This window comes from Tursiops truncatus, chromosome 20 (genome assembly GCF_011762595.2).
Source record: "Tursiops truncatus isolate mTurTru1 chromosome 20, mTurTru1.mat.Y, whole genome shotgun sequence".
NCBI classification, from domain to species: Eukaryota; Metazoa; Chordata; class Mammalia; order Artiodactyla; family Delphinidae; genus Tursiops; species Tursiops truncatus.
Window position 1 is genome coordinate 42,657,899 of NC_047053.1, and position 12,307 is coordinate 42,670,205.

At 44.9% G+C, this 12,307-nt stretch overlaps 1 protein-coding gene across 2 annotated transcripts in view; it reads left to right on the forward strand.

Moving 5' to 3' along the window:
- Positions 1-11,806, forward strand: part of ITGB3 (integrin subunit beta 3) — a 52,670-nt gene extending 40,864 nt beyond the window's left edge. Inside the window, exons 13-15 of one of the 2 annotated variants that reach the window (XM_004316608.4) lie at positions 1,068-1,187; positions 6,719-6,885; positions 8,592-11,806. In XM_004316608.4, the coding sequence (XP_004316656.2) occupies positions 1,068-1,187; positions 6,719-6,885; positions 8,592-8,657 (353 nt within the window). In that variant the 3' untranslated portion in view covers positions 8,658-11,806. The remainder of the gene's footprint in view (positions 1-1,067; positions 1,188-6,718; positions 6,886-8,591) is intronic. The other variant, XM_033847463.2, reaches the window with a different exon arrangement.
- Positions 11,807-12,307: the final 501 nt, after the last annotated feature.

Sequence of the window (12,307 nt, forward strand, 5' to 3'; positions counted from 1 at the left end):
ATAAGTACCCCAGCCCCCCACCATGATAACCATAAAAATAAATGCTGCTTTGTATGGAATTTTATAACTCATACAAATTATAAAAGTATCTTTTCATGCACATTATCTTATTCTTCTCCCAACAACCTAGTAAAGTAGAACTTAGTACTATTGTTATCTTCATTTTGAGGATAAGGAAATTGAATCTCAAGAAAGTTAAGTAACTTGTCCAAGCAAATGAGTGGTGAGTTAAGATCAGAACTAAATCCTGAAATCCTTACTCTTTCCACTGTCCTGTAATACTACTGGTTTACTGAAGGCATATTGAGTTAAAGTCCATAGGATGTGCTTTGAGACTCATGTCCTACCCCTACTCCATCACTTATTTGCTGTGTGACCTTGGCACCTTTGCTTAATCTTGTAGGGGCATAGTGCAGCTGGTGGAGGGTAGCCCATAGTTTCACAGTCAGAATAACAGGTTTTAGAATTAGAAGGGATGAAGCCAACAAAACATGATGGGAGTCAGAGAAGAGGAGATGTCTCTGGAGAGGAACACTGGATTGGAAGCAGCAATAGAAGAAATATAAGGGCCGAGTAAACAAACTATTGAGAATCATTGAGCAAGTAGAGAAAGGAATGAGGGGGAAGGGCACGCCCACTGTGTGTTGGGTAGTTGACTTCATGCTGTTTGATTCTCAACCATCCCTGTGAGTGAGGGTATCTTTTCTTCGATTAGAAGAAGGGAGAGATTCGATGAGGTCAAGTAACTTAGCCAAGATCACATAGCCGGTAGGTGATAGAGCCAGGTTTTGAATCAGATTATGTAATGCTTTTATGTCATGTCCCTTCCAGAGGAAAGAATAAGAACCAAAAAGGGCCTGTGAGGGACAAAGTACGTCAGCGAGGGTCATCCAGAGGCAATTGCCAGGCACCACAGCCCTCTCGAATCTAGGCATCTTGCCTAACGTCAGGCATACGTGACATCCTGTCACCTGCTTTCCCAGACGTCCCATGACTGGCTTTGGGGATGGCTCCCTCTTTCTGGAATTGCCTTGTTTTTCATCCTCCCATCTTTCCCCCTCCCCCAGAGGACACTGGAAAGGATGCTGTGAATTGTACCTACAAGAATGAGGAGGACTGTGTCGTCAGATTCCAGTACTATGAAGACTCCAGTGGAAAGTCCATCCTGTATGTGGTAGAAGAGCCCGGTGAGTGAACCCTGAGGGTCCCAACCCTGCCCCGCAGGGAGAGGGAGACCAATATTAGGCAGTTATTTCCACCCATCACGCCTCTTAAACAGAGGCAGCCAGGTTAAACCTGATCTTACAAGTGATAAGTCAGGGCCTGTTATCTGGGTGTGGGGGTATATAAACACAAATATTAGCAAGAACTTACTTGCTAATTTAGGAGATAGAAAAATAAGAAGGTGGGTCAGGAGAGGAAGAAGGGAGGTATGGAGCTCATCAAGGAACAGAGTATATATAGCATGGCGTTTTTCGAGGTTGATAATGTTAAGAAGTAAGGAATTTCAATGCTAGCACTTTCCAGCACAAGGCATCTGCTCTTCTAAAAGTTAAATTGTTGCCAAGAGCAACCTGCTTGCTGCTTCAGAGGAAGGCCTGAGGTTTGAGGGCAAGCTGCCCTTGCCAGCTTCACCACAGGATGTGGTTAGGTGCTTGAGGCACCGGCCCGAGGCTGCCTTGAACGCTGAAAACTTACCTCGTGTTCTCAAGACCCTCTGGAAGCAGGGGAGCTCATCCCGTCACACACAGACCCACCACAGATTTGTCACCATCCAGCATGGTAGATTTGCTTGCTTCCCCTTATTTCCTTCATCTCCTTTCTTTCCCTTAAACAACGGACTAAGTAATGAATCATTTGACAATATTCTTGAGTACTTATTATATATCAGGCAGTGGGCTAGGTGCTGGGGTTATAACAGTAAATAAGGCAGATGTGGTACTCACCATGGGGGAGAGAGGCATGTAAATCGGTAATGACACTGCAGAGGGATAAAGGCTACAGTGTGGCGGGCGTTGGGGACGGGAGGGATGGACAAGAACTTTCAGGAGTGAAGGAACAATTTCTGAAGGCAGAGGGTAAATCAGTCGGTCGCTGGACATTCTTTACAGCCATAGGAATTTCTTCAAATCATCGTTTAGACCAGGGGCCAGCAAACTTTTTCTGTAAAGGGCCAGATATTAAATATTTTAGGCTTTGTGGGCCAGGTGGTTTCTGCTGTGACTACTCAACTCTGACACAGGAAAGCAGCCATAGACTATATGCAAATGAAGGGGTCTGGCTGCGTTTACAGAAACAGGTGGCCAGCCGCATTTGGCTTACTGGGCCATCGTTTGCTGGCCCCTGCTTTAGGGCAGTGGTTCTCAAACTTTTGTATGTTCCCTTGTTAAAAAGTCCAGAGTCCTGAGCCCTGTCTTACTTCCACGGGCCTATGCCTCTGTGTCCTTTGTTAATGCTCCTGGTAGTTGTGCCATGTCCCCAATGTCTGAATGCTTCTGCTTTAGGTACATCACGTCCCCTGATGCGCCATCTCAGACCCCCTCCAGCCTCCATTCCGATGACTAGATTTGGTGACCTGTTTGATTCTCACAGCAGCTGTGCTTCCCTTTAGATGGGCCTTCATCACACTATCAAATTGCTGCTTTTTTTTTTATTGGAGTATAATTGCTTTACAATGGTGTGTTAGTTTCTCCTTTATAACAAAGTGAATCAGTTATACATATACGTATGTTCCCATATCTCTTCCCTCTTGCGTCTCCCTCCCTTCCACCCTCCCTATCCCACCCCTCCAGGCGGTCACAAAGCACCGAGCTGATCTCCCTGTGCTATGCGGCTGCTTCCCACTAGCTAACTATTTTACATTTGGTAGTGTATATATGTCCATGCCACTCTCTCACTTTGTCACAGCTTACCCTTCCCCCTCCCCATATCCTCAAGTCCATTCTCTAGTAGGTCTGTGTCTTTATTCCTGTCTTACCCTTAGGTTCTTCATGACAGTTTTTTTTTCTTAGATTCCATATATATGTGTTAGCATACGGTATCTGTCTTTCTCTTTCTGACTTACTTCACTCTGTATGACAGACTCTAGGTCCATCCACCTCATTACAAATAGCTCAATTTCGTTTCTTTTTATGGCTGAGTAATATTCCATTGTATATATGTGCCACATCTTCTTTATCCATTCATCCGATGATGGGCACTTAGGTTGTTTCCATCTCCGGGCTACTGTAAATAGAGCTGCAATGAACATTGTGGTACATGACTTTTTGAATTATGGTTTTCTCAGGGTATATGCCCAGTAGTGGGATTGCTGGGTCGTATGGTAGTTCTATTTGTAGTTTTTTAAGGAACTTCCATACTGTTCTCCACAGCGGCTGTCTCCCTCAGCTGACCATAAGTTCCATGAACACAGGAATGGTGTCTGTCTTATCTACTGTTATATCCCCATACTTGGCTCAGTCATTTACAGAGAAGATACCTAAAACACAGTTTTTGAATGAATTAATAGGACTGATTATTCCTAGGAGACAGACAGACTTATATACATCTTAATATCTGTTGGCAGACTTTTGGCTGCTTAAAGAAGGGAGGGGTTGAAGGTGGGAAGAGGGCTACATCTATGTCACCCAGGGTGTTGCTGTCCCCGTGGGTAGAGGAAAGCATGGGGTCCCCATTTGTGATATTGTTCATCAGCCTTTCCAGAACTCTCATCCTTTATAAGGGAGAAGGAAGGTAAGGAAAGGGCATCACCTTAGTTTTATTTTGTGACTCAGGGAAGGCTGGTGTGGGGAAGTGGAGAGGGAGGAGTCTGGGTATATCTCTCTGGGGGAGCAGATATAGGTTAGTTTGGCCATGACTTCCTCACACTTTCCCATCCACCTGTGTTAACACATTAAATGGATTTTCCCACACCCTCCCGATCTGTACCATTGTCCCTTCTCATTACAGAAGGGCAGTGTGTTCCTGCTTTGGGGTTTAACATTACTTCATCTCTTTGTTATAACAATCCGGCTGGTGCTCTTGCTGTATCACTTACCAAATCATTTGACCTCGTATTCTGAGACTGGAATCTACTTCCTGGAGTTGTGGGGAACGAAGATGATGATAACTGGGATGGTAACACATAACTAGTTAACAGAGTGGAGGGTAACTTTTTAGGCTTACTGCCAGTAGACCCCTTCCTCCACATTAGGAGATGGGACCCTAGACCTACGTTTCCTACCTTGTAGTCCTGGAATTCCAAGTTCTGCCTCTCCTTTCACCCCAACCTCCAATCATTTTCAGGGTCTCTGGCTTTTAGTAGATGGTAGCGTCTGGGGCCCTGAGTGTAGGAGGAGATTATTCTCATTCTCTTCCCTAACTCATGTCCTTGCAGATGTCCTTTTTGAAGGGCTGAGCCACTGCAGGGCAGTGAAGAGGGCACCACCAGAGTTTGGCATTGGCCAAGTGGTGTTCAGCCCTCAGGTTATGAGCTCCCCTGAGCTGAGCCCTCATCACTTCCAGATAGTGTTGCCTGATAAAATATAATATGTCCCATGCAATATGTGGTACATACTTAAAAAGTTATTTGTTGTTTATCTGAAGTTCAAATTTAACTGGACTTCCTGTACTTTAGTCTGTCAAGTCTGCTAACCCTACCCTGTCTTCCCTGACCTTGGGTCATCACCCGCCGTGGGCCATCATCACTGTGGCTGGGAGGGCTCTCCAGAGACCGCCTGATCTTGTGTCTGCTTCCAGGAAGCCTGCCATCCACCCCTCTCAGGACAGATGGTTAAGAGATTTAATCTTTCCCCTTAAGATCTGGCATTCTACCTGTCCTGCCTGTACTGACATGTAAAATTGAAGAGATTCCACTTTGAGGTTTGAGGGTCAGCCCTACCTCAGTCTTCCAGAGAATTCGTAACTGCTTTTCCCAGAAGAACGGGGGCCCTTCACTCCTAGGACCTTGGACACTGGAACCTCACAGCCTCTCTCCAGACATTTCTTTCATTATAGACAGCTTGTAATTTGGTGGGATGGGAAATAGCCAGCTTGGATTCTGGTGGTGGCTGTTTTTGGGTAGTGTGTGGTGAGCATAGTGTATATGTTTAGAGAAGAAGGTGGGAAACAGTGTGGAAGGTAGGTGTGACTCCTTTCCAGGCCCATCAGTACTCACATATACAAACACCTAATTACATAACACCTGAGAAGTTACCGGAGCGAGGTCACTCATCAGACGTCTGTGGTTGATGGGAAGCAGAGCTGTTCAGAGCATATTCATCTTGGCCCTCAGAGGGGTGACGTACCTCTGTTTATGTTGGTTGTTGACTGGGATTGAACAGGAAGTCGGTTCTCAATAGGGTTAGGATTTTGGATGACTAAATATTTTGGGAAGAAACCCAAAATATTGTCTTGGCTGGCAAGCCTCCTAGTCTCAAAGTATGCTAAAATTGTCATTGGTTCCCAGCCCTCGGGGATGTTAGATATCTGAACCAGGGCAGCTAACTCAAATGCCTACAGGAGCTGGGTAAGTAAATTAGGGAAAACAGCCACGTGTAACAGGGGCACCAGTAATAATGGTAGCTGATATTTATCGAGCACTGGATCTGCCAGGCACTGTTCTGAGTTCTTTCAATATATTTAACTTAATTATTCCTCATAATAAAGGTTTGAAGTCAGGGCTATTACTGTTAGAGATGGAGAAATGGGAAACAGACACCAGAAGGGTTAAATAATTTATCAAAGATCACATAGCAGAGTAAGTGGAAAGCCAGGATTCACACCCAGGCAGTCTGGCTCCAAAGCCCACAGTGGCACAGACTCAATGGCAAATCACACTTTGCCTCTGTTTAGTGGAGAAAAGAGGGAGTAGTGAGGAGTCTGGCAAACTAAAAAACGTGTCCCATCTAAAAGGGGCAGCTGCTCCTCAGCCCTAGCCATTTACAACCCTATAAAAATATAGGTTCAGTGGTTCTAGGTCTTTTGACTTTTTTTTTAAAGAGAAGAAGAATCTGAAATTCTAAGGGGAGAATCTCCTGATTACTCAATGTCGCCCACAAAATCAAATTTTTAATAAACAACTGTGTGGGTCTTCCCTGGTGGTGTAGTGGTTAAGAATCCGCCTGCCAATGCAGGGGACACGGGTTCGAGACCTGGTCCGGGAGGATCCCACATGCCGCGGAGCAACTAAGTCCATGCACCACAACTACTGAGCCTGCACTCTTGAGTCCGTGTTCCACAACAAGAGAAGCCACCGCAATGAGAAGTCCGCGCGCCGCAGCAAAGAGTAGCCCCCGCTTGCGCAACTGGAGAAGCCCACGCACAGCAACAAAGGCCCCACGCAGCCAAAAATAAATAAATTTATTTAAAAAAATTAAAAAACAAAAACCAATTGTGGGGACTCACACAGAGTAGGCTAGATTCCGCCTGTGGGTGACCAACTAACAACCTCTCATTTAAAACAATCAGGACAGATTATTGCTGCTCTAAAGCTTGTACCCCCCTCCTTTAAAAAATTAATTGGCTTATTTTATAAGTCCTGTTCCCTTTAGATAACTTTCTAGTGTGAGTTGGGCAAAAAGTTCGTTCAGGTTTTTCATGACATTGGCCAGAAAAACCCGAACGAACTTTTTGGCCAACCCAATACTTCATTACTTTGTCAAGAAGATCTTATTTATAGCCAATTCGAATGATTCCTGTTCCATTGCCAACCACCCTGCTCTGTGCTCTCTCCTGACAGAGTGTCCCAAGGGCCCTGACATCCTGGTGGTCCTGCTTTCAGTGATGGGGGCCATTCTGCTCATCGGCCTTGCTACTCTGCTCATCTGGAAGCTCCTCATTACCATCCATGACCGGAAGGAGTTTGCTAAATTTGAGGAAGAGAGAGCCAGAGCCAAATGGGACACAGTAAGAGGCTGGGCTGAGCTGGGCATTGTCCTAAGTCGCTGGTTCAAGGGTCTCAAGAGGAAGCAGCAGATGCTTATTTAGGGTGGCCAGCATCAGCCAGCACCATAGTTTCCCAGTTAGCCTCTGTTCTGGAAATTGAGAGATGGTCTAACTGTCCTGTTGTCCGTATGCTTCTTGGAAACCACCCGATTCTCTCTCTACCGCATCAGTGAGTACCAACTGAGCACAGAGAGGGCTCAGCTCTGCTCTGGACACCGCGAAGTGATGAAAAGGAAACTTATTCCTGAGTGAGGGAGACAGGACAAACTTGAGAATCCTACACTGAGGACATATAGTAATACATGATATACTACTGATGAAAGCATTAAAGACAAACAGAGACAGATAATAACTAACATTTACTGAGGATTTACCAGGAACTGTTCTAAATGCTTTTTACGTATTAATTTATTTCATCTCTATAACAGCCCTATGTGGTAGGTAACATTATTATTCCCATTTTATAGACCAAGAAACTGAGTATAGAGAAGTTAAGCAGCTTTCCTGATTGTGGGAGGGAATTAGGTTATGATAGGAATTATTTTGGGTCAGCCTCTTAAAAGTACGCTCCCTGAAGTTTATCCTGATTGAATCCAATCAAACAAGCATTTATGGAGAACCTTCTGTATACTTAAGTTTACTCTATTCTCCTTTGGCTCGTGTTCCACATTTTAACTTTTTTCTGGACCTTCCAAATGACCGACTCCCTGAGGTTAGGCTGAAAGTTTGTTCCCATTTGATGGTGACCTCAGGCCATTGTACTCAAGGGTCCCAAGAAACTGAGATGTTTCTGTTCAGATGATGTAGAAATCCTGACTCTCTGAGGCACATGAGAATGTGCTCTGTTTCTTGAGGCTACCACTGAGGACTACTAGACCTAATGGGAATTGTCTCTTTTTGTTAGAAAATAATTTGGGAAACCAAATTATTGTGAGGGCCTTTTTCCTGATAACGTGACGGTTTGTGGGTAGTGCTTGAGGGATGAGATGAAAACAGATTAAGAATTATTTGAGGGCTTCCCTGGTGGCGCAGTGGTTGAGAGTCAGCCTGCCGATGCAGGGGACACGGGTTCGTGCCCCGATCCGGGGGGATCCCACATGCCGCGGAGCGGCTGGGCCCGTGAGCCATGGCCGCTGAGCCTGCACGTCCGGAGCCTGTGCTCCGCAACGGGAGAGGCCACAACAGTGAGAGGCCCGCGTACCGCAAAAAAAAAAAAAAAAAAAAAAAAAGAATTATTTGAGCAAATGTGGTCCTATATGTTCCAGCCACCACCTGCTACATTTCTCTTCTCTGCCCACACTCCCAATCACAGTCACAACAAAGAAAAAAAGGGAGAAAGGCAAAAGAGAGAGTTCATAGGGAGGGAGGAAGTAGGAAGTATTGGCTAAAAGCTATCTTGAAGTGTTTTGGGATCACCAAAAGTGATGGGCTGAATTTAACCCCTTAGGCATGGTGGCAAGATAGCATTCCACTTTATCTCTCCTCTTATTTCCTATCCATTCCCTCCTTAAGAGCAAATGTGTGAGTACCATGAGCATCAAGCAGTCCATCGATGGTGTATCCCAGAGAAGAGTGTCTTGGGTAAACATCTCAGATGACGTGTAAACCCTGAGGGTAGGGAAGAATTGAGGAATTCGCTGTAAGACACTTTTCTGTTCTCTCCGCAGGCCAACAACCCACTGTATAAAGAGGCCACGTCCACCTTCACCAACATCACCTATCGGGGCACTTAATGACAGGCAGTCATCCTCAGATCACTATCAGACTGTCCCAGGATTGTGGGTGTCTCTGCTGTCGTGTTTACAGGGGCAATACCTGTGGGGTGGAATTGGGGGCTTGGAGTGGGGTGGGTTGGAAGAATGTGGGTCTCTGTGCGTGTGTGCATGTGAGTGTGCTGCGTGTGGGAGAGTGTGTAACTTAAAACTTGTGATGTGTCCCAGATAAGCAGAGCTCCTCGCCTTTGTCCTCAGAACGCCTCCTTCAGGGAGTCTACCTGCTTAACCTGAGGGTGACCTAGTAGCTGAGCAGGTATTCTTCATTACCTCAGTGGGAAGCCAGCTTTCCTTCTCAGGCCATTCTCTTAAAGAGGAGGGCAGGGCCAAGGCCTCTCATTTCAGAGAAAGGGACCTTGGTTTACCCTGTGTTTGTGGTTCTTGGGCCTGACTCTCAGCAGCTCTGGTAGGAACTGCCAGGCTTTGCAGCCTTGCTGTGTCATCCATGCCCCTAGCTCCTCTCCCTTCCCTCAGGCAGAAGGAGAAATCCGGGGAGAGCTGAACCATCAGAGCTGCCTGTCTTTGCCATCACCTCAATCCAGCATGGTTCTCTCCTAAAGGAAGTCCTTGCTACCTATTCTTCGGTCTGTTGAGAGTGAGAACGGCAGGGTCACCCACGGGTCATGCATGGCCTGGGGTTAAGGTGCCCGAGTTCCCCAGTTCATAATCCTAACCCTTCAGATTTGCCTCATTGACAGCTCTACCCTAGTGATTCATGTAGAAAAGGTGTGTCACCCTTAGACCAGCAACACCTCTTTACCTCCTATTCCACCCTCTCACTACTATAGACATTTGCTACATACTGGGAATTTCTCTCATGACCAGAAGCTTTTCCTTCCAGGGAGAGTGCTATGGTTAGAGCCAGAGGTCTGGCCTCACCCTTCAGGCCTTCTGTCTCGTGTCCAAGGCACCTCCACACACCCAACCCTGTGCTTCTGTGTGCTACGTCCACCCATGGGGCTGATTGCATTTATCTACCTCTTGGGTGTCTTGTGAAGGAGCCATTCCCACGGGTCTTTGAGTCTGCTGGGCATAAGTGCCAGGGTGGAATGATGGGCCAGTCGTATCAGCGTGTGTGGCCCATTCTCCTATGGGCCGGGCAACCTCATTTTAACTCAGTCTTTAATCTGAGAGGCCACAAGTGCAATTTTGTTTTATTTTTCTCATTGGGGCACCTGAAACCATGATGAGGCTTGTTTAATCTAAAGGAGCATAGATATAAACACACTTGCATTATATTTGTAATTTTATTTGATGATGAAGAAGAAAAGGGTGAAAAGCCACACAGACCTGGGCTGGATGCAGACACTCCCACTTGACGTCATTCATAGCAAGTTGCTGCCCAGTTGCTGGGTCTGTAAGGGCTCTCTCATCCCTGAAGCCTGCGGGGATGGACACGTGGACATGCTGGACCTTGCCCAAGCAGGAGGAGGTAAATGGGCTGTTCTTTTTTTCTAGCAAAAGCAGAAAAACTCCATTGGTGTTTACATTCGTTCAACGTTAACCACCACCACCACTCCCCAAGAAAAAGGGAGGGGCCTAAAAACAGTGGTCTGATGGTCAGAAAATCTAAGTCCTGGCCTCAGTGTTGCAGCTAAGGAACTTTAACCTTAATTAAGGCAAGTTACTTTCTTTTTCCTGGGGCTCAGTTTTCTAGTTTGAAAAATGATGGGTTTGGACCAGCCAGTCTAGGCGGTCTCTTTCAGTGTCAACAGTCTGTGATGCTGGGACTTACTGTGGCATCAAACATGCAGTCAGGATTCTGTGGGATGTTGATACTGTTTGTTTTTTCAGTTGGGAGACCTGGCTCTGGCAAGAGCAGATGTCATCCCATATCACCTTTCTCAATGAAAAAGCTTCATTCTGTCGTCTCACAGAACCCCTTTTCCAACTGTTGTTGGTAGTCACATCTCCTGGTGTAGCACTTAAGCTCCACTTAGTTATTATTTCTTTGTTCACTTTGCACATGGTTTCATCCACGAATTGGGGAAGAGGACTCCATAAGAAGTAGCTGCAATGTGTCTTCTGTATCCATGTGTTAACATTGAGAATAAGCCTTGGGATTAGGAACAGGACAGATGACCGAGCCCTGCCTCACTCGTGGATTACACCTTCCTGTTGAGGATGGTAATGTTGTAGAGGGATAAACGGGGAGGGATGATCATGAATCCAAGAAGTTTAGAATCTAACTATAACCTTTGGCTACTGAGAAGAGACTCCACTGGAGTAACAGTTGGTCACTTTCTTTAGATAAAATGGTTTATATGAAGAAACTGTATCAAAGGAGGAGGAACATGTATTCAAAGGATGAAAAAAACAGTAAGAATCTTGTCTGAGTTTCTGGAATGAGGCTCATAGTCTTTGAAGATCAGTACTGTTTGTATGTGGGGAGAAGCTGTAGCTGTGCTCCCGAGATAGCAAAGAGCAGTCAGTTTTGGCATTGTGTAGGGTGAACATCAAAATAGTATTTTAGCCTCAGACAAAACAGCCCGAAGAAGTTATTTGTGCCTAGCTCTTTTGGAGATATTTTACGTTCAATCTCAGGGTCTGTGGACAATAATGGGAAATTTTGAACATTCCTGACAAGTTGTCACATAAGAAGTCAGTTCTTTACCTCTCAGATATTCCTAGAACATTCATGATTTCAAGATATTTCTCTTTGTTAAATATTCCTGGTTGAAATTACCTTCCTGACTTCCTAACCACCTCCTCTGTTTGAGTTGTGCAACGGTGAATTAAATGTGCTTTCCAAAAAGAATTGGCTTAAGGCTGCCCAGCGCTTCCTGTGTTGTTATTTCTGTTTCCTTTGGGTGAATAAGAGTGTCATTGCCTCACAAATGATTATTTTAGAACAAGTGTGCTTCCAAATGTAACAGAATGATGACGATTCCGGGAACTGAAGTTAGTTTTGGAACCTAGAGCTTTTCTTTAGACTTTAGTAACAAAATGAGTACATTTTTACTGTTATGAGAGTCAGAGTTTTGTTTTTTTAATTGGAGATTTTTTAGGAACTTGTATAATCTCAACAGAACTGTCAATTTAGTCTAGGTTTTGTCTGCAGGAAGCATAAATTAGTAAAATAAAGGCTTAATGGCAAATTACTTACAGGACCATTTAAATGCCCAACTTTTATTTTTTTATTTTTTAATTAAAAAATGCTTTATTGCTAAAAACTGCTAACCATCATCTGAGCCTTCAGCGAGTCCTAATCTTTCTGCGGGTGGAGGGTCTTGTCTCAATACTGATGGCTGCTGATTGTTCAGGGTGGTGGCTGCTGAAGACTGGGGAGGGTGTGACAATTTCTTAAAATAAGACAACAATGAAGTTCACCACATTGATTGACTCTTGCTTTGACAAATGATTTTTCTGTAGTATGCAATACTGTTTGATAGCATTTTACCCACAGTAGAACTTTCAAAATGAGTCAGTCCTCTCAAACCTTGCTGCTTCTTTCTCATCAGCTAAGTTTGTGTAATATTCTAAACCCTTTGCTGTCATTTCAACAATTTTCACAGCATCTTCACCCAGAGTTGATTCCATCTCAAGAAACCACTTTCTTTGCTCATCTATAAGGAGCAACTCCTCATTGTTCAAGTTTTATCATGAGATTG